The 22,041-nt window shown below is 50.5% G+C and overlaps 2 protein-coding genes across 5 annotated transcripts in view; both read left to right on the top strand.

Annotated features, from left to right (window-relative positions):
• The first annotated feature begins 445 nt into the window (after nt 1–445).
• Nucleotides 446–9,626, top strand: LOC137356087 (basic leucine zipper transcriptional factor ATF-like 3). Its single transcript, XM_068021897.1, has 3 exons — nt 446–753; nt 2,351–2,455; nt 3,815–9,626. Exons 1-3 carry the CDS (start codon nt 652–654, stop codon nt 4,028–4,030), a joined length of 423 nt encoding a protein of 140 aa, XP_067877998.1. The 5' UTR covers nt 446–651; the 3' UTR covers nt 4,031–9,626.
• The window catches only part of LOC137356083 (membrane-anchored junction protein), a 141,685-nt gene continuing 123,463 nt past the window's right edge, over nt 3,820–22,041 (top strand). For all 4 annotated transcript variants that reach the window (XR_010970993.1, XM_068021891.1, XM_068021894.1 and 1 more), the window contains exon 1: nt 3,820–3,898. The gene's annotated coding sequence lies outside the window, so the exon portion shown is untranslated. The remainder of the gene's footprint in view (nt 3,899–22,041) is intronic.

Below are 22,041 nucleotides of genomic sequence, written 5' to 3'. Positions count from 1 at the left end.
TTACTAATCCATTTGAAAAAGAGTCTTTCAACCAAAAAGATTTGAGAAACCATTGTCACGTTACAGTGACCACACTTGAAAAAGTACTTTACTGGCTGCGTGGAGGACATTTCTAAATGCAAGTTTTTATTTATTTATCCAATTCCCTTTTGAAAGTGGCTGTTGAATCTACTTCCACCACATTCCAGATCAGAACTTGCTGAGTTTAACAAAAATACTGAACTGATACACGCATATTTGTTTCTTTTTGATTGAGGGCTCGTTCTGCTGAAATTCTCGCTTAATTTCCAGGATTTTACCAGCTTGCACAAAAGGTTTTTTTTTCGCCACTATTTTAAACTCTACTGGTGGGTGGCCGTGCCGGACAATGCAAAAATAGAGAGACTTGAGTAGAGGCGTGGGAGGGATCTGTGGGACTTTCCCAGCCATGTGACTTCTTGCAACGCGTCCTATGTTTCCCTGTCAGCTGCAGAGGGTACGGCTTACAATAAAATGAAACTGAAGCTTCCAATAAAGGGAAGCTGGGCTGGCTTCTTTGCAGAGAGAGAGCTCCTCCAGCTTAAGTGACAGAAGCCTCCTGTCCCTGGAGGAAGAACCTGCCTCTCGTTTCTCTGCTCCATTTGCACCGTGTGTGCTCCCCTCGCAAGTTTTATGAGGTTACATAACTTTCCCTCGCATTATAGCATGGCTGCTACTGCCCTGGATTTCTCCCCGGAGTTTGAAACGGACGACTCCAGCCAGAATTCTGAAAAGGTAACGCAAACGACTCTCATGCCCTCTCTCCTTATATCCTGATGGTTTGCACTGATCTGGGGCTTTGGTGAGTTCGGAGGGGGGCGGGGGGGGGGGGGGGGGGGGAGTGGTATTTGTGCTTTTGAAATCAGGGGCTCCTGCCATCCACTAAGGTATGAAGATGGAAGTGGCTGCACAGCAACATCAGGGAAATGTGTGCTGGATATCCTGGTTCTGTTGAGTGACAGCAGTGATGCACTTGGTGGCATTCACTTCCCTCTGTGTCAGAGAGTGGCGGGTTTGAACCCCACTCCATAATCCACATCAACATTCTCAGGGCAGCACTGAGGCAGTGCCGCATTGTCGGAGAGGCAGTGCTGAGGGAGCACCGCACTGTCGGAGGGGCGACGCTGAGGGAGCGCCGCACTGTCGGAGGGACGGCGCTGAGGGAGTGCCACACTGTCGGAGGGGCAGCCCTGAGGGAGCGCCGCACTGTCGGAGGGGCAGCCCTGTGGGAGCGCCGCACTGTCAGAGGGGCAGCCCTGTGGGAGCGCCACACTGTCGGAGGGGCGGCGCTGAGGGAGCGCCGCACTGTCGGAGGGGCGGCGCTGAGGGAGCGCCGCACTGTCGGAGGGGCGGCGCTGATGGAGCGCCGCACTGTCAGAGGGGCAGCGCTGAGGGAGCGCCGCACTGTCGGAGGGGCGACGCTGAGGGAGCGCCGCACTGTCGGAGGGACGGCGCTGAGGGAGTGCCGCACTGTCGGAGGGGCAGGCCTGAGGGAGCGCCGCACTGTCGGAGCGCCGCACTGTCGGAGGGGCGGCGCTGAGGGAGCGCCGCACTGTCAGAGGGGCAGCGCTGAGGGAGCGCCGCACTGTTGGAGGGGCAGCCCTGTGGGAGCGCCGCACTGTCGGAGGGGCAGCCCTGTGGGAGCGCCGCACTGTCGGAGGGGCGGCGCTGATGGAGCGCCGCACTGTCGGAGGGGCAGTGCTGAGGGAGCGCCGCACTGTCGGAGGGGCAGCGCTGAGGGAGCGCCGCACTGTCGGAGGGGCAGCGCTGAGGGTGCGCCGCACTGTCGGAGGGGCAGCGCTGAGGGAGCGCCGCACTGTCGGAGGGGCAGCGCTGAGGGAGCGCCGCACTGTCAGAGGGGCAGTGCTGAGGGAGAGCCGCACTGTCGGAGGTGCTGTCTTTTGGATTGAGACGTTAAACCAAGGCCCCATCTGCTCTCTCAGGTGGACGTAAAAGATCCCATGGCTGCTATTTGATGTAGACCGAGTGGGGGGAGTTTTCCCTTCTGTCTTGGGGCCAATATTTATACTCACTTACTTCAATTGCTGCTTGTGAGCAGATTGGCTGCAACTGATGAACTCACCTGTAGCAATGTAGGCAAAGTGCTTTGGGCAGTCTGGAGGATGTGAAAAGTGCAAGTTCTAAAGGTCTCTTAACATGGTGGATGGAAGAGCAGTGGGATAGGTTCCATTGCCACCAGCCACGTAGCCTGTAAAGTTGGAATTACCACCTGAGAAAGCACTTTGACAACGCGAGGTACAGTTTTGGGGAGGGAGAGGTGACCCACGCCCATGATCCTACGATCAGTAACCTTTCTCCTGATGTATTCCAGGATTATGAGGGGGACGATAAAAAACTAAGACGAAGAGAAAAGAACCGAATTGCTGCCCAGAAAAGTCGACAGAAGCAGACGCAGAGAGCGGACTGTCTACACCAGGTAATGAACGTTGACAGGCTGGAGTCCGGCTTCGTGTTGGCGCCGGCTCGTACACGCTCCAGGTCTGCTTTGCTCGTGTCCTCCACCAGAATCTTGCAGCGCAGAAGGAGGCCATTCAGCCCAATGTGTCTGTCCCAGCTCTTTGAAAGAGCTATCCAATTAATTCCCCCTCACTCACTCTCTGCTCTTTCCACTAAGGTGACAGATTTCAAAAGCACAGATAGTGATCTGTGTAGGTTATATGGAATTTAATCTCCATAATATCTGCATACAGCTTTGCAGAAGCTCACTCACTGTCTCACTCTCGACAACAGTTGAGCTTGCTGTATAATTCTAATCTCTGATGGTTTTTTTGCATGCAGACTTGATGTCCTGTGTTTGGAGTTGAGACATACTTGCAGTGATGTGGTTAGTAACACAGAGCGCTGTAGCTGTGAGAGAGAGAGTGGTTTATTACCTCTGATCACGTCCGCTTGTTTCTAACTGACTGACCTTCGCTATTATCAGTTCTGAAGCTGAGACAGTAAATTGAGATTTCCCCACCCCCTCGCCGTAGTGGGTCAAAGATGGTACCTGGTGCAGCCACACTGCCCAACAGGGTCCTGCATTTGATCCCTCTGGTGTGATTCCTGCTTAGCTGATCTCACTGGAAATGATAACATGGTGTGCAGAAAGGCTCGGCCCTAAGGGGCTGCTTTGCCTGCTTCTGTTGATCATCCCCGACTGGAGCCTGTGTGTGCATGTGGCTGGTGGGTGAGAGTGGGCTCAGCTGTGATGCCCTCTGCGGTTGAATATCCTGCCGACAGCGGCCGTCGGGAGCGACACACGAAATGGCCAGTTGGACGAGGCGCTGCAGGGCAGCAGGTGTCTGCATCACCTTTTTCCACTCATCCATCCCCCCCAGCCCCCCACCCCTGCCTCCACAGGACATTGTTGGTGAGCTGCAGGGTCTGTGAGAAAATACAGCACGCTTGAAACAGAGGGGCAGAGACAGACGCAACCCATTCATCGAATGTCCCTTCTGCCACAAATGGCCTAAACTGAAAGGAGCTGCATTTCAATTTACACTCAGCTGTTCTGTCAGAGGAAGTCAGGGATAGATAAGAAGCTGCATTTGAAAGGTCGGAGGTTACAGGCTGAAAATTCCCTTTAACTCACCGCTAACTATTAGAATTAGCGAAAGCTGCCATGCAGTGTGGGCTCATCCCACAGACTGGTACAGTATGGCACAGTGACCCATCCCAACACACAGTGACGGGCAATGTACTGGAGCAGGCGGGGGAAAGAGAATGGCCAGTCGTTGTATTCTTTTTTAAAACAAACCTCCTCTCGGTGACGAGCTCTTGTTTTACTCCCCAGGAATATGAGCAACTGGAAAGAGAGAACGCCTCCTTGAAGAAAGAAATCCAGACCCTGAGGGACGAGCTGAAACAGTGGAAGCAGGTAGTTCAGCAGCATGAAACACAGTGTGCCCTGCTGACGGCGACCAGCACTGCTCTAGTCAACAAACAGCAGGTCGACGTGACAGACTTTCTGTCTGAAGACTGGAGTGGGATGGAAGTGATGACATACTAGAGGGGGGGGGGGGGGTTACTGCATACATTCAGTAGGCACTGTTCAAAAGCAGACAAGACTCTGGTGAGCTCGACTCTGACCTGGTGCCCCTACTTTAGAACTAATGTAAGAGCTTAACGACGCTGAGTCCAAGTGACCTGAGATTGCAAGAGAGAAAGGACTTGCATTTCGATAGCTCCTTTGGATGTCCCAAAGGGCTTCACAGCCAATGAAGTACTTTCGAAGTGTAGCCAGAGTCACAGTGTAGGACTGAGTTCCTGCTGCCTAGTGTTTCAAACATTGTCGTTCCAGTGCGATTTGTTTAGAAAATTTCCAGAGCACTTTGGTGAGGTCCTGTGGCAGGAAAGGCAGACTGCATGAATTGTACGTGTGTTCTTTAAAACTGCATGAAGTCTTTTTGTCTCTCCACTCACTGAAAAGGTCCAACAGTGAGAACATGCTTTGCTCTTGGTTCATTGAGTGAAGGAAGCTGTTGAGAACGTGCAAGTGATTTGCGCCTCCCAGAATGGGGCAATGCTCAATCCATGGCTAGTCTCAGGTTTATGAACCCTGAGAGAGTCTGTTTCCTCTGCCTTTCGTACCAGCGCACTACATTTAAAACTTTGTCTCAAATGTGCTTTGTATTTTTTTTTTCATTCAAAAATCTATTTCAATCCAGTGTCTCAGATGCAAGTGGGTGGATAGTGCAGTGCACATAGACAGCTTGAGCTTGCTGTTGCAGACTTAACAGAGCTTAAAATTAGAGCCAGGCCGTTCAGGGCTGATGTCAGGAAGCATTCCTTCACACAAATGCTCTGGGAAATCTGGAACTCTCTTTCCCCCACAAAACCATTAAGGTTGGAGGTCAATTGAAAATCTCAGAACAGATTCATAGATTTTTGTTCGGCAAGGGTATTAAGGGTCATGAAACCAAGGAAGGTAGTTGAGATACAGATCAGCCATGATCAAACTGAATGGCAGAAGGGGCTGAATGGCCTCCTGTTGAAAATACAAGTTGGCTTATTTAGTTGTGGGGGTCGTGCGAGGAGAGAGATGGGATGAAACATGGTTTCTCTTCCCAGCAAGCCCAGCTGCAGCCATACAGCACTGTGATCCATCCCAGAGTGGGGTCAACCTTGCAGTTCCCACTGAAATTAGTTTCCTGAAGAAATTTCCATTGCCATGTTGCAAGACATCACGGGCCTGAATCTTTAGCACCGCTGGCTGACTCAGTGAGAACTGAGAGTAGGCCATTTGGCCCTTCAGGTATGCTCCGCCATTCATTAAGATCATGGCTACCTCAACTCACAGAATCAGAATCACAGAATAGTCACAGCACAGAGGAGGCCATTTGGTCCATCGAGTCCAGGCTGGCTCTCCGGGGAGCCATTCAGTCAGTCCCGCTCCCCCGCTCAATCGCCGTAGTCCTGAAAGTCTTTTTCCTTCAAGTGGCCGTCCAATTTCCTTTTGAAGTTTTGATTGTCTTTGCTTCCACCGCTCTTGTGGAAAGCGAGTTCCATGTTGTTACTACCTGCTGCATAAAAAAGTTCTTCCTCATATTCCCCCTGCATCTCTTGCCCAAACTTCAATCTGTGTCCCCTAGTCCATGTACCATTAGTTAATGGGAACGTTTTCCCTGTCTAACTTAAGCCTGTCATAATCTTGTACATTTCTATTAAATCTCCCCTCAATCTGCTTTGTTCTAAGGAGAACAACTCCAGTTTAGTGCATTCCAGTTCCTAACCACTCGCTGCGTGAAAAAGTTTTTCCTCATGTCGCCATTGCTTCTTTTGCCAATTACCCTGAACCTGTGCCTCCACCTTCCTGCACTTTCCCCATATCCCTAATTCCATTAATCTATCGATTTATACTCGACTGATCATCCACAGCTCTCTTGGGTAGAGAATTCCAAAGATTTACAACCCTCTGAGTGAAGAAATTTCTCCTCATCTCAGTCTTAAATGGCCAACACCTTAATCTGAGACTGTGACACCGTGTTCGAGATTCCCCAGCCTCTACCCTGTCCAGCCCATGAAGAATTTTATGTGTTTCAATTTGATCACCTATCATTCTTAACTCCAGGGAATATAGGCCTAGTCTACTGGAGCGTTAGTTAAGAATTCAACTCCCAATTACTTCAAACTACTTTGGTTCAGTAGCTATCCCAAAGAGCCACTCATTGGACTGGTGCTTGAGGTACCAATACAGATGGCTGGAGTCAAATGGCCTGCTCGAGCTCTGTATTTCCACTGCATCACACTAGGAAGGATGTAAAGGCCTTGGAGAGGAAACGAGAGGTGCATGGGACCAGGGAGGAGGGACTTCAGTTATGTGGAGAGACTGGAGAAGCTGGGATTGTTCTCCTTAGAACAGAGATGGTTAAGGGCAGATTTAATACAGGTGTTCAAAATTAAAAAGGGTTTTGCTATAGTAGACAGGGGAAAACTGTTCCCATGGGCAGGAGGATCCGAAACCAGAGCACACAGATTTAAGATAATTGGCAAAAGAACCGGGGAAAGGGTGATGAGAGTTTTTTAATCCATCGAGTTGTTGTGATCTGGAATGCACTGCCTAGAAGGGCAGTGGAAGCAGATTCAATAGTAACTTTAATGGAATTGGATGTATACTTGAAAAGGAAAAACTTGCAGGGCTATGGGGAAAGAACAGGGGAGTGGGGCTAATTGGAAAGCTCCTTCAAAGAGCTGGCAGAGACACAATGGCCTCCTCCTGTGCTGTGAGATCCTATAACAGTTTCCCCCATGTGGTTGTGGGGTTTGTGTGTATTAATTCCTGGAGCTTACAAGATAGATGACATATAGTGCTGCATGGGAACTGCCCATGTCGTTCAGATGTAGAGATGTATGTGCTGGAGTTTACTCAGAGGAGGAGCTGAGGGAGCTTGCAGCATTAAAGAAACAGTTCTTTGTCAATGAAATTATACACTAAACAGGAGTAAGCTCTACACTGTTCTTTACCTCTGTAAAACATATCTTCATTTTGTAAAATTAATGTATAAATGGTGGAAATCCAATTTAGATATGGATCCTTTTATGGAGTTTAGATGAAACAAATAAAAAAATTTCAGACCATGTTAACTGTTTGCTCTTTCTGGCAGGATGAATTTAGATGGGAGGGTAAAGGCACTTGGGGGACGGGAGGGTTAACGCACTGGGTGAAGATCTTGAACGTCAACGGGCCTCCAATTTTAGGTCTCCTATTGGCCTTCTCTGGTCGATGCAGGCCACATTTGTGGGTGCGAATGCCAGTGAGAGAATGCGGGGGAGATCTTGTCTGCTAGTGTCACACACCAAGCAGCTCGAAACCTGTGATTAAAAATAAGTCTTAAATGTTGTTGAGGGAAAAAAAAAGATTTGCCTCGGAAAGAAAAAAAACCCCCCAGAAACTCAAAAACGGCTCATTTACGAAAAGTAGAAAAAAAAGTGCGAGTGGTTTTACAAGGAAAAATTCCCGCAGTGGTTAAACGAAGGTGTGAGCCGCCACTGCACATCAAACAGGTACCGTAGCAAGACAAGTACGTCAAAGTTGCTCTGCTGAAAGAATTTACAGCTTCCTACCGGCTCTACATACTCGCAGCTGGAGTCTTGATACCTGCCCACAAGCCAACGCCTACTCGCATCCTGTTTTGATTGGCTTTCCAGTAAATGACCTTTTTGAGAATTTTGGGTGCTTAGGAAATGGCAGATGTGACGTTTTATTTCTGTTGCTGAAATTCCGTTCTCTTGAACAGGATGTTTTCAAATCTGAAACAGTTAAAAAGAGTCCAACCTTTTTTTTAACATCGATTTTACACTGTATTCACAGCACAGAAACAAGCCATTCGGCCCATCTGGTCCATGCCGGCATTTATGCTCCGCATGAGCCTCCTCCCACCCCCTCTTCATCTCCACCACCCCCATATCCTTTTATTCCTTTCTCCCTCATGTTCATCCAGCTTCTCCTCAAATGCATCTGTTGGCTTAACTGTTCCCTGTGATAGTGAGTTCCACATTCTCACCACTCTCTGGGAAGACGTTTCTCCTGAAATCCATATTGGATTCATTAGTAACTACCTTCTATTTATGGCCCCTAATTTGTTTCAAAGGGAAATTAATTTTGTTCGTTCCCAGGATGTGGGTGTTGCTGGCAAGGCCAGCATTTATTGCCTGTCCCTAGTTGCCCCTTAATAAGGGGCATTCCATGTAAGACTGAGATGAGGAGGAATTTCTTCACTCAGAGGGTGATGAATCTTTGGAATTCTGTAGCCCAGAGGGCTGTGGAAGCTCAATCATTGAGCAGGTTCAAGACGGAAACCGATAGATATATGGATGTTAATGACATCAAGAGATATGGAGATTGCATGGGAAAGTGGCGTTGAGGTAGATGATCAGCCATGATCTAATTGAATGGCAGAGCAGGCTCAACGGGCTGAATAGCCTACTCCTGCTCCTGTACCATTGTGTTCCATATGGTGAAGGTGCTTCCACAGTGCTGTTCGGGAGGGATTTTCAGAATTTTGACCCAATGATGATGATAGTTGATGTCCAATATGGACTGTTCAAAGCTAATAGCATTTAAGGGGAAGCTGGATAAACACATGAGGGAGAAAGGAATAGAAAGATATATTGATGGGGTGAGATGAAGAGGGGCTGAGAGGAGGCTCGTGTGGAGCATAAGCATCAGCACGGAGCAGATGGGCCGAATGGTCTGTTTCTGTGCTGTATATTCTATGTAAGCCAGGATGGTGTGTGACTTGTCAGTGGTGGTGTTCCCATGGTGTTGCTGCTCTTGGCCTCGGTGGTGGAGATCACAGGGTAGGCGGGTGTTGAAGTAACCTTTGGCTCGTATACACTGCAACAACAGAGCGCCAGTGACCGGGGCACCGATCAGGAAAACTGCTCTGCCCTGGACGGTGTCGAGCTTCTTGAATGTCATGGTGGCTGCTCCCATCCAGATGAGTGGTGAGAATTCCTGAACTGGAGACTCAAACGACTCCAGTAGGCATGTAGGACATGGCGTATTATTCCTAAAACTATGCTGACTGCTCCCCAGGAAACCTGAGCTCTTTCAGTTTTCAGGTATACCATGGATGTCCAAACTGTGGTCCATGGGCTATACGGAATTATAGAGAACATAGAATGCAAAACAGAAGGAAGCCATTTGACCCATCACCAATGTTGATGTTAACTGTTCAACTGGAGCTCTCCAATCCTCTTTCCCTGCTATCACTCCTGTGCTCACTGACCTACGTTGGCTCCTGGTCCAACAAGATCTCAATTTTTAAATTCTCTTGCTACTTTTCAAATCTCTCCATTGATTCACCTCTCCCTCCCTATCTCTGTAACCTCCTCCTGCCCTACAACCTCTCTGAGATCTCTGCGCTCCTCCTATTCGGGCCTCCTTGAGCTTCCTTGATTTTCATCATTCCACCATTAGTGGCCATGTCTTCAGCTGCCTGGGACTTAAGCTCTGGAATGCCCTCCCTACACCTCTCTGCCTCGCTTTCTTCCTTTAAGACAGTCCCTAAAACCTACCTCTTTGATCAGATTTTTGGTCATCTGCCCGAACATCCCATGTGGCTCTGTGGCAAATTTTGTTTGATAACGTTCCTGAGAAGTACCTTGCTATGTTTTTCCTACATTAAAGTTGCTGTATAAATGCAAGTTGTTGTATGCTTTTGTAACCCATATCGAGTTCCGATGTTCCAGTCTCTGCCTCAATCACTCTCTGCGGGCAAAGCAAATTCCACATTCTAATAACCTGTGTAAAAATATTTCTTCTAACTTGCTCTTTCATTCTCCTACTGATGATCCTGTCGATCTTGACTTGTGACCAATTCTTTAACCCGTAGAAACAAACCTTCACTATTCACCCTCTCAAACGTTTCCCAATTTTGTAACCACAATGATATCCCCCCTTCACCTTCCCCATTCTAGTTTAAACGAACGCCCAACACTTGCAGATTTTCTTCATAACTACAACCTTTTATTTCTTGCTAAGAGCCTGGAAGCCCTGGCAACTCAGCCCCGGAAATGTTTGCTTTGCTCTGTATCTAACCCGTTTTTTTTTTTTAAACCCTTTATTATAGGTGGCCTTTATACCCCATGTCCCTTTTATTTATTTTTGTCGAGGGGACCTTTATTTCTCAGGCCCCCTTTATATACATTTTATAAAAATAACTATTAAAATCAAATAAATAAAACAAAAACTCAAACTAAAATGCAATTCTCTCATCAATGATGCACTCTAGCCACTGCGGTGCCTGCTGCTCACAGAAGGCCTCAAGTGAACCGGCAGACACAGCATGCTCCTTCTCCAGGGACACCCGGGTGCGACTGTAACCTTGGAAGAGGGGCAGGCAATCAGGGCGGATGGACACCCTGATGGCCCACTGCCTGGACCTGTGAATTGCCACTTTAGCTAGGCCCAGGAGCAGACCGATGGATGAGATTCCCCCTCCTGGCCCATCCCCCTCCCCACCCGGTGCCCGAAGATCAGGAGTGTGGGGCTGAAGTGCAAACAAAGCTTGAGGAGCAGCCCCTTTAAATACTCAAAGAAGGGCTGCAACCTCGCACACTATATATATATATATATAACACGGACTTTCCAGGCCACAGAAATTACAGGGGGTCTGGGAGTCCGTGAACCTACTAACAGTCTGCCTTGTGCAGCACCCTCCACCCCAGGTCCCTGATGTAAAAGGGGAGGACCTCCACTGGGGTTTCCCTTCGCCGCCAGATGGCAATGCGGACCGCCACGGCATGTCCGGGTGGCAGACGAAAGCGAGGAAGTGGAAAGTGTGCAGGAGCAGCCCATACAGGAAACCCCTCCGCGTGGTGAGGAATGGCACAGACGGCATATTCGAGAAGCGGTTCAGGTTGTGCGGGACCGGCCCCCGAGGAGGGTTTCGGGGCCTGGGTCCGATGAGCAGTTCCGGCTGAGCCGGAAGTGCTCCACAATCCTGAGCCCCCTCGTCACCCAGAGTGAGGGGTGTCTAGGAGGCTTCGGCTACTCCTCCACCTGTCGGTCCGTCCCCGGAGCCTGCCGCCCAGACGGCCAAGGCGCTCTTCTCCGCCGGTGGGGGAGCACCCTGACTGGAGGTGACCATGTTCCAGTCTCTGAATAGATCCTGGTAAAAGACAGGCAACTCCCTCAGAGAGGCGCAGCTAACATTCACCGCCGGGTGCTATGTGTCGTCTTGAAGGCAGTGCCCCGGTGGAAAAAATATGTTGCCAGCACACACATCTGGGAGGACACTCAACATACAGGTATCTCTGCAGGGTCTGAAGGCGGAGAGTCGCAGCCTGGATGCGGATGCACAATAGCGACTGGCCGTCCTCCTCAATCGGGAGACTCAGGACCACGGCAGAGACCCAGTGTTTCCCCTTGCCCCAGAGGAAATCGATGAGCTTCTTCTGGATCTTGGTGGCAAATGTAGGCGGCAGGGCCTAAGTGACCAACCGGTACCACAGCATCGAGACCACCAGTTGGTTTATGACCAGCGCACGGCCCCTTTAGGAAAGCACTCAGAGCAGTCCTGTCCAGCGCCCTAGCCGAGTGGTGACTTTCGCCTCCAACTCCTGCCAGTTTGCCGGCCAGGCTTCCTGAGGGGCGAAGGTGGACTCCCAGATAGAGGAGTTGCATGATGCTCCACGCAAAAGATGTTACTCCACCTGCAGGGAGCCTACCCACCACCAGGAGTCTGGAAAATTTCTTCCAATTGATCCTCGTGGCAGAAAAGGTCTGCTGGCACTCGCGCATCCTCCGCAAGTCAACGGGATCTGTTACTGTGAGGAACACGTCATCGATGTGCGGAACGTTGACAAAGAGGAGCAGCACGCTACCCAGGCTGAGAGGACAACCTGCATGCTCGGCCCGCGCAGAGCCAAACCCGCCATGCTCCTGTGAAGCAGGCACAGGAATGGCTCCATGCAGATGGTATATAATTGGCCGGACATGGGGCATCCCTGACGCACTCCTCTCCCAAAGCGAAGAAGGACCCGTTAACTTTGACCAGACATTCTGCGGCAGGATATAAAAGTCGGACCTCGCTGGATGGATCCGGAGAGGACAATGCACCAAAAGGCCCATTCCCTCTGGATCCATGACAGAGGATCCATCATCGGCCAGCAGCTCAAAGAGCTACTTACGGATTCCCCCCCGCCATTTTTCCAGTCAGTAGAAGAAAGGTGAGTCGCGATCTAAATCTTCCAGGATCTGGATCCGCGACTCAGGGCCCTAGAAGCTGCAGGTCCCTCAGCACACCCTTCTTCCCTTTGTACGCCTGCCACAGGGCCAGGTCCGCGATGACATGACTGAGGCGTGACTCCAAGTCGAGCACCACCCTCTCCAGACACCGGATCTCGGCTTCAAGCCTCTTGATCAACCTCCTGACAGAAGACACGGATGTGAGTCTTGCCCACATCCCACCACAGCCTCAAGGAGAGGAACCCCCCACTGCTTCCTTCTCCAGTCGGCCCAGAATTGACAGAATGAGTCCTGGAATTGCTCGTCCTCCAGCAGACGGTTGATCAACTGCCAGTACGTGGACCCCGTGGTTCGAGCACTGCACCAGCAAAATGAAGGCCGCCGAGACGCAGGAGGCGTATGCCTGCGAAATGCAGAGGCGGTTGTTTCAAGAACCTCCTCCTCCAGACTTCCATGTGAAGGCGCTGGAGTCGGGATGGAGATTCCGATAGATGCCCACCAAGTTGAGGGAGCTGATCAGTTCCCTCAACTTCTCAACCGATGCTTGGCTGCGCTGGGGACATGAGCGATCCCTTACCTTGAGGGTACAGCTAAAATCCCCCCAAGGATGATGCACTCGCTGCTATCGATAGAGCTCAAGAGAGTGGACACTTCTTTAAAGAAGCACGCTTGCAACGCACTGGGCCTGTGTGCGGAACGTTAAGAGGAGCAGCACGCTACCCAGGTGAGTGGCAAGGTGGAGCAAGCGGCCCGGCACAAGCTCCTTGACCCCTAAGATCTCCAGCTAAAAACTTGGGGCCAACAAGATAGTCGCCCCACTAGAAATAGGGGTGAGGTGACTCATGTAGACCCCACCCTGCCACTCCAGGAGCCAGGTGTCTTTGTGTCCCAGAATGGTGTGGGTTTCCTGCAGAAAGCTCATTGCATATCTCCCTTCCTTGAGGACTGAGAGATTGTGAAATCTGTGGAGAGACAACCTGCTGCCGTTGATGTTGAAGCTGGCTATGGTTATCTTCATGTCAAAAGTATTTTGATCCTGTCACCAACACCTCACTGAGAGAAGGGAGTGGAAGTGCTCCTGGCCTTCCACTCCCCTAACAACCCTTTGAAGAACGCTTTAAACCGGCGCCTCTCAGCCAGTTTCATGCCCGCACCCTTTCCCACCCCCCACTTCTTGAGGGCAACACGGACGGACTGGATGGTCAGCGCCAAACTCGACCACCGGCTGAGGGCCAGCTGAACTTTATTGCAGCAACCCCTGCATGCCGCAAGGAAGTCCCGGAGGTCCACGGTGGGGATGAGAGGAGACTTGGTAGGAGGCACGAGGGATTCCACCGCCTCACTGGCGATGGATTGAAGATCACCCTCCGTGCCCCACACTGGTCCCCATCCTCCTCCGGGTTGTCACCGCCAGCGGCCGACATATCCATCACATTCTGTGGGGCGGATGTCGTGGCCGTGCCAACTGGTCCCCACCTCCGTCACCATCTCACCACCAGGATCGATGGAACTGGAGCCTATGGGCACCAGCGGTTCAGGAACCCCTCCTCGACCTCCGTCCCCATGCCAGTGAGCGGCCCAGGGGAAACAGTAGTTCCCGATTCCTGAAATCCACCCGGAGCCGGGACCAGAGGTGGAGAGAGGGGGCCATTTCCCGCCCCGCCAGCGCCCATAGGCCCTGCAGATGGGGAACTACGCAAATTGGCCTCTGGGGTCGGGCACATTCTGGGTGGCAGCACCAGGCTGCTGGAAGGGTTGACCTCACAGGTCTCGCTCCCAACCAGGACACCCAAGGCAGAGAGAGTTCTCCCGTGGGGTCCACAGTCTCCCCTACCACTCCCCACCTCATTGGGACTTGCCAAAGTTATAGCAGCATTTCTTCCCCCCCCCCCCCTCCACCCTGAGGGGCAGAGGGTTGCTACCCAGGGCTTGAGGCTCTAATGGTGCTGGCAAATCCTGGCCCTCTTCAGAGGAGGGGCCCCTCCTGCTGTTATTCCAGGAGGGGTGCGGAGGCTAAGAGACCTCCATCGCAGTAGAGGTCTCTGCTTCTACATCCTCACCACCCCCCCCCGCCCAGATCCCTTGGGCCCGAGCTCAGCTGCGGGGCAGGTGAGCTCCCCTGGATCAGGCCTATGGCTGAGCTCAGGATGTTTTATCTCATCCAGGGGATGCACCTTTGAGTATTTTGCTTTGCGCCGCGCCTTCTTTCCACCCGGATGTGTCTCTCCCTCCCCGCTGTAGGCCGTGAAGACCACGGCCTCCAGAACTGCCTGAGCGGTGGTTGTTGCAGGTGTAGGTGGAGTGGGAGGAGGTGGAGGTGGTGGCTGGGAGGTTGGGGCAGTTCATACGAACATGCCCCACCCCCTTGCAAGCATTGCACCGTGCCCCGTCCGAGGTCTAGAAGATGCGGTAGGCCACCCCCGGAACTCCGCATTGAAGTTGGAGTACTGTACAGTTCTGGGCACCACACTATAGGAAGGATGTGATTGCACTGGAGAGGGTGCAGAGGAGATTCACCAGGATGTTGCCTGGGCTGGAGCATTTCAGCTATGAAGAGAGACTGAAAGGGCTAGGGTTGTTTTCCTTAGAGCAGAGAAGGCTGAGGGGAGATATGATTGAGGTATATAAAATTATGAGGGGCACTGATAGGTTAGATAGAAAGAAACTTTTTCCCTTAGCAGAGGGGGCAAAGATTTAAGGTAAGGTGCAGGCGGTTCAGAGTGGATTTGAGGAAACATTTTTTCACCCAGAGTGTGGTTGGAATCTGGAATGCACTGCCTGAAGAGGTGGTAGAGGCAGGAACATTATGAAGTATTTAGATGAGCACTTGAAACGCCATAGCATACAAGGCTACGGGCCAAGTGCTGGAAGATGGGATTAGAATAGTTAGGTGCTTGATGCCCGGCACAGACACGATGGGCCGAAGGGCCTGTTTCTGAGCTCTATGAAGTGGCCTACTGAGACCTCCTCCCGTGCCAGCTGCATAAATAACTAGCGGCGGAGGAGTACCCATGCCAGAGGCTGTTTTCCCGAAGACCGAGCGAGATTGGGGTGATCCCCGACCTCACCTCCCCCAGATGGTGTAGGTGGGGGAGGAGGAGCTTGCCAGGAATAAAGGACTGGACATTGGATAACATTACTCGCTGCGCAGTGGCCCCCCGAGGGTCCACTGGCAGGAAAGTCCCCCCCACAGTAAGCACCTTACTCAGGGCCAGGGACACCACCCGCTTGGTCTTCAGGAAAAACACTGCCTTTCCATACATTTTTGAGGCTGCAACAATGGCCGAGGGGCTGACAACTTCGGCCAATGCTTTTACGCATGCCTCAATTGTCATATCTAAGTGGGCGTAACTCTTCACCCCAAACTTTGTTGTCAAAAGCTTGAAAGGAGACGGGGCAACAAGAACAACCGCAGCAGCTGCTGCAACATAGGAAGGCCCTGCCACCGGAGAGGACTGAGAAGCCATGGGGCAGAAGAGTTACACCCACCATTTGTTGAGAGAGAGGGGATAAACAATTATCAAATATAACAATAAATTAATACTACAAGGATTTAGAGGCAAAGGGGAAGAGGCTGAGGGAGAGGAAGGCTAGGAGAAATCAGTCTTTTGCAGCTGCAAAATTACAGAGCAGTCTTATCGCTGGTCTTCTGGTTGGAGCAGGGTGATGTTTTCACCTGGGACAGCTGAAGCTGCTCAGGCACACACTTTTCCCAATGTTATCAAAATAACAATAAAGTCTCTTCACCTGGGTAGCTCCCGCTGTCCCAAGCCAAATGGTTAGGGTGGGAAGGGAGCTCCCTATTTGGTGGTAACAACACAGGAGCGCCCTACTGAGACAGGCAGCCTCACCCTGGGTCTTCTTCTTTCCCCCCTCCAACAATTAAATAAAAGAGACTTCAATCTTAAACCAAACTCACAGAAGAGCTTTCAGTTCCTTTGTCTTCCTGTTCCTTTCCCTTGTTGCCAAAATAAGTGGAAAAATCTTCCTTTCAGTCCGTCTCTCCCTCACTGCAGCAACTGCACAGACTCCAGCCTCCAGCACAAAGTCCACAGTTGGCTGAACCTCGTTGTGCACGCAGCAGTCCTCAATCAGGCAGTAGCAGATCCCATGCTGTACCTGCCCTGGGAGTATTTGATGGGGACAGTGTAGAGGGAGCTTTACTCCATATCTAACCCGTTTTTTTAAAGATACATTGTGGTTCATTGAGGCCTGAGCTGAGATCCCACATCTCAAATTTGTGAAACATCAGATGCACAAGTAAGGACATAAGACACAAAGGGGGAGAGGCCAGGGGGGTAAAATGGGCCAGCAACCGCTCCTTCTTCTCTGTGAATTAGGTATGTACCTAACCCAGACTGAGGGCAGGTTGTAAGGGTCTATGTGTAAGAGTCTGGAACAATCTCGAATCCAGTACAGCACACTATGTGCGAGATAGAATATAAAAGGCCACACACAGAGAGGCTGCAACTCATTGTTGGGACAGTGTAGAGGGAGCTTTACTCTGTATATAACCTGTGCTGTACCTGCCCTGGGAGTGTTTCATGGGACAGTGTAGAGGGAGCTTTACTCTGTATCTAACCCCGTTTTTTTTTCTTTTTTATGGGGACAGTGTAAAGGGAGCTTTACCCTGTATCTAACCCCTTTTTGTTTTCTTTAAGGTGGCCTTTGTTTATCTATTTTTTTGTTGAGGAGGCCTTTATTCCTCAGGCGCCCCATATACATTTTATAAAACAACTTTACTACAACAGATAAATAAAACAAAAGTCAAATTAAAATGCCATTCTCGGCGTTGATGATGCACTCCAGTCCCTGCAGTGCCCGCCGGTCGCGGAAGGCCTCAAGTGTACCGGTGCACATGGCATGCTCTTTCTCCAGGGATACCCGGGCGCGAACGTAACCGCGGAAGAGGAGCAGGCAATCAGGGCGGACTGACCCCCCGACGGCCCGCAGCCTGGACCTGTAAATTGCCACCTTGGCCAGGCCCAGGAGCAGACCGATGACGAGATCCTCCTCCCGGCCCACGCCCCTCCGCACTGGGTGCCCAAAGATCAGGAGCGTGGGTCTGAAGTGCAGTCAAAACTTGAGGAGCAGCCCCTTTAAATATGCAAACAGGGGCTGCAATCTCACACTCCATATTTACGTGGAACACGGACTCGTCCAGGCCGCAGAAATTACAGACGGTCTGGGAGTCTGTGAACCTGCTTAAAAGTCGATTGCACGGGACTGCCCTGTGCAGCACCCTCCACCCCAGGTCCCCGATGTAAAGGGGGAGGACTCCCGCGTAGAGAGACCGCCACCGGGGTTTCCCCTCGCTGCCAGATGGCAACACGGTCCACCAGGGAGTGTCTGGCCAGCTGACGAGGGCGAGGAAGTGCAGACTGTGCAGGAGCTGCCCGTACAGGAAACCCCTCCGCACGGAGTTGTGCGAGACCGGCTCCCGAGGAGGGTTTCGGGGCCTGGGTCTGATGAGCAGTTCCGGCCGAACGGGGGTCAGCTCGGCCAGAAGCGCTCCGCACTCCCAAGCCCCCTCGTTACCCGCAGTGAGGGGCATCCCGGGGGCTTTGGCTACTCATCTGCCCATCAGTCCGTCCCTGGAGCCGGCTGTATCTCCAACAAAAAGTGCAAGGAGCACATGTAACTATGTTTGATACCATTCAATTAGCTGCCTCTGCCACCTCCCTCACTTCCCCTACCCACCAGGCCAAACTTTCTCTGAAAGATCCCCTGCCCCAGGCTTGAACTCACATCATTCTTTAGTTTCTCTTCTATATCCCCTCATGCCCTATGAGACCCACCTACTGCTCCCTCAACCCTATTCCTATTAAACTGCTGACCTGCTCCTCCTGGTCCCCGTGTTCGTTGATATTGTTAACACTTCTTTCTTCTCAGGTACTGTTGCTCTCTCCTTCGTCAATGTCATCACCCCTCTCTTCAAAAACCCATCCTCTAACGCCGCTACTCCCCCCAACCTCCCCACCCCACTCCCCTGATCTTCAAACCTCCCTTTCTTCTCCAAAGTCCTTGAACGTGTTGTCGCCCTACAAATCCATGCCCATCTTTCCTGGAACTCCATGTTTGAATCCCTCCAATTTGGTTTCTGCCCTCTCTCATTACCGAAATAGCTCTTATCAAAGACACAAGTGACTGTGACAAACATGTCTACAGGGTTGACCACACCATCTTCCTCTAACATCTCTCCACCGTCATCCAGCTGGGTAGGACAGCACTCATCTGGTTCCATTCTTATAGTAGCCAGAATATCACTTACAATGGCTTCTCTTCTTGCTCATACACTGTTACCTTTGGTGTCGCCCAAGGACCTAGCTTTGGCCCTGTCACGCTCACAGCAAGTACAGCGACAGAAATACAAAATAAACCAAAGAGTTATAAAGAACAGAACAATTTAAAAAGACTTTCCTTCACCAAAATGGAGGACAAAGTCACATTACACATACCTTCCCCAGCACTGAAATACACATTCAAGTCTGCTAGTACTAAAACTCATTAGCCCCGTCTGCATTGAAATTAAACAGCTCATCACTTTTGGGGAGGTCAAACGAGGCAAAGGAATACACGATTAATGGGAAAATACTGAGAAGTGTATAGGAAATGAGGGACCTTGGAGTGAATGTCCACAGATCCCTGAAGGTAGCAGGACCAGTCGATACGGTGGTTAAGAAGGCATATGGAATCCTTTCCTTTATTAGCTGAGATATAGAATACAAGAGCAGGGAGGTTATGCTGGAACTGTATAACTCATTGGTTAGACCACAACTTGAGTACTGTGTGCAGTTCTGGTCACCTCATTACAGAGGGATGTAATTGCACTAGAGAGGGTACAGAGGAGATTTACGAGGATGTTGCCAGGACTGGAAAAATGCAGCTATGAGGAAAGATTGGATGGGCTGGTGGTGTTCTCCTTGGAACAGAGAAGGCTGAGGGAAGATCTGATTGAAATGTACAAAATTTTGAGGGGCCTGGATAGAGTGGAGGTGAAGGGTCTATTCACCTTCGCAGAAAAGTCAGTGACATGGGGGCGTAGATTTAAAGTGATTGGTAGAAAAATAAGAGGGGAGATGAGGAAAAACTTTTTCACCCAGAGAGTGGTTGGGATCTGGAACTCACTGCCTGAAAGGGTAGTTGAGGCAGAGATCCTCAACTCATTCAAAAGGAGTCTGGATATGCACCTCAAGTGCCGTAATGTGCGGGGCTACCGACTAAATGCTGGAAGGTGGGATTAGAATAGTTCGATCATTTTTCAGCCGGCACAGACACGATGGACCAAGTGGCATCTTTCTGTGCCTTAAACTTTCTATGATTCTATCACACATGAATGTGAGCTCAAACAAAGGCATTGGCAGATGCTCCATCTCCAGCTACAATCAGTACAATAAAGTGTGAACATCCCTCATCTTATCAAAATGGGCTGAGATCAAAAGCCATTGTATAGCCCCTCAGGAACCGAAAGCCTAAAGTCACATGGGCAAAACCAACACTTTATGAATTTACCTTTTGGAGAACAAGGGCAGGCATCAGTCATCAGATCATCAAAAACATCAGTCTGGGATCTCCAGTCACAGAGAGACCATCAAAAGCCACCTTTAATTCCAGCACAAGATTGAGAGAGAGAGATCAATTCCAGCAGGTGAACCCTGCTGAGACGAGTTCGCAACCAATTGCAGCAGAGAAATGAGAGAGTGCCTTTTGAACAACTCCTCCACCTGTGAAAATTGAATGAAGAAATACCAGCACTGTCTTTGAACTGAAGTGTTGACTGCCAGGAGACTTCAGCAACCCAGCAAGAGCAAGACGACCAGCAAACAAGCCCGCAAGTTTAAAACTTACCTTCCAAGGGGATCCCTCACGTTTTTCCTGAAAACGGTTTTTACACCTTGAACTCTTAACACCTCTTACCCTTTACCTTCTATCTGCGGTCAGTTGGGAGGTGACCAGTGGAAACCAGCCACGCCATTTCCCACCAGTCCATAACACTTATTTCTCATCTACACACTGCCCTTCGGTGACATCATCCGAAAGCACACAGTTAGTTTTCACATGTACACTCATGACACCCAGCTCAACCACACCACCCACCTCATTTGACTGTTGCTAAATCCAACATCCAGTACTGAATGAGCATAAATTTCTTCCAATTAAATATTGGGAAGACTGAAGCCATTGTCTTCGGTCTCTGTCACAAACTCCACTCTCTAGCTACTGACTCCATCCCTCTCCCTGGCAACAAAACCAGACTGTTCGCAACCCTGGTGTCATATCTGACCTGGAGCTGAGCTTCTAACCACATAGTTATGCCATCACAAAGACCATTTCCACCTGTGTATCTTCTTCTTCTTTGGCCTCCTTGTCTTGAGAGACAATGGGTAAGCGCCTGGAGGTGGTCAGTGGTTTGTGAAGCAGTGCCTGGAGTGGCAAGAAAGGCCAATACTAGAGAGACAGACTCTTCCACAGGTGCTCTAGATAAAATTGGTTGTCGGGGCTGTTACACAGTTGGCTCTCCCCTTGCGTTTCTGTCTTTTTTCCTGCCAACTGCTAAGTCTCTTCGACTCGCCACACTTTAGCCCTGCCTTTATGACTACCTGCCAGCTCTGGCGATCGCTGGCAACTGACTCCCACGACTTGTGATCAATGTCACAGGACTTCATGTCGTGTTTGCAGATGTCTTTAAAGCGGAGACATGGACGGCCGGTGGGTCTGATACCAGTGGCGAGCTCACTGTACAATGTGTCCTTGGGGATCCTGCCATCTTCCATGCGGCTCACATGGCCAAGCCATCTCAAGCGCCGCTGGTTCAGTAGGGTGTATATGCTGGGGATGTTGGCCGCCTCGAGGACTTCTGTGTTGGAGATACGGTCCTGCCACCTAATGCCAAGGATTCTCCGGAGGCAGCGAAGATGGAATGAATTGAGACGTCGCTCTTGGCTGACATACGTTGTCCAGGCCTCGCTGCCGTAGAGCAAGGTACTGAGGACACAGGCTTGATACACTCGGACTTTTGTGTTCCGTGTCAGTGCGCCATTTTCCCACACTCTCTTGGCCAGTCTGTCTTTCCACCTATCTTTACATTGCCCAATTCTGCCCCCACTCAGCTCATCTGCTGCTGAAACCCTCATCCATGCCTATGTTACCTCTAGACTTGACTATTCCAATGCACTCCTGGCCGGCCTCCCACATTCAACCCTCCATCAACTTGAGGTCATCCAAATCTCTGCTGCCCGTGTCCTTACTCACACCAAGTCCAGTTCACCTATCTCCCCTGTGCTCGCAGACCTACATTGGCTCTTGGTTAAGCAATACCTTGATTTTAAAATTCTCATCCTTTTTTCAAATTCCTCCATGGCCTCACCCCTCCCTATCTCTGTAACCTCCTCCAGCCCCACAACCCTCCAAAATAACTGCGCTCCTCCAATTCTGGCCTCTTGAGCATCCCGATTTTAATCGCTCCACCATTGGTGGCCATGTCTTCAGCTGCCTGGGCCCTAGGCTCTGGAATTCCCTCCCTAAACCTCTCCACCTCTCTATCCTCCTTTAAGACATTCCTTACAACACACCTCTTTGACTGAGCTTTTGGCCACAATATCTCCTTATGTGACTTGGTGTCAAGTGTTGCTTTATAATGCTCTGTGAAGGGCCTTGGGACATTTTATTTATATTAAAGCCACTATATAAATACAAGTTGTTGTGTGGCATCTAATGTTGGATACCCATTAAGTGGAAACATCATTGTCCGTTTGCCTGACGTTCATATAAGATTACCTGATGTTTAAACAGGCTGTGCAATGCTCAACAAATCTTTAAAAAAATAT

The sequence above is a fragment of the Heterodontus francisci genome, chromosome 44 (genome assembly GCF_036365525.1).
Source record: "Heterodontus francisci isolate sHetFra1 chromosome 44, sHetFra1.hap1, whole genome shotgun sequence".
NCBI lineage: Eukaryota > Metazoa > Chordata > Chondrichthyes > Heterodontiformes > Heterodontidae > Heterodontus > Heterodontus francisci.
This window is presented reverse-complemented; position numbering and strand designations above follow the sequence as displayed.

Bases quoted from the DNA above. Each gene is read 5' to 3' on its own strand.
- LOC137356087 (XM_068021897.1), top strand. From the start codon at position 652: ATGAGGTTACATAACTTTCCCTCGCATTATAGCATGGCTGCTACTGCC. The intron at 754-2,350 runs GTAACGCAAACG...GATGTATTCCAG, and splicing joins CCAGCCAGAATTCTGAAAAG to GATTATGAGGGGGACGATAA. The intron at 2,456-3,814 runs GTAATGAACGTT...TTTACTCCCCAG, and splicing joins GAGCGGACTGTCTACACCAG to GAATATGAGCAACTGGAAAG.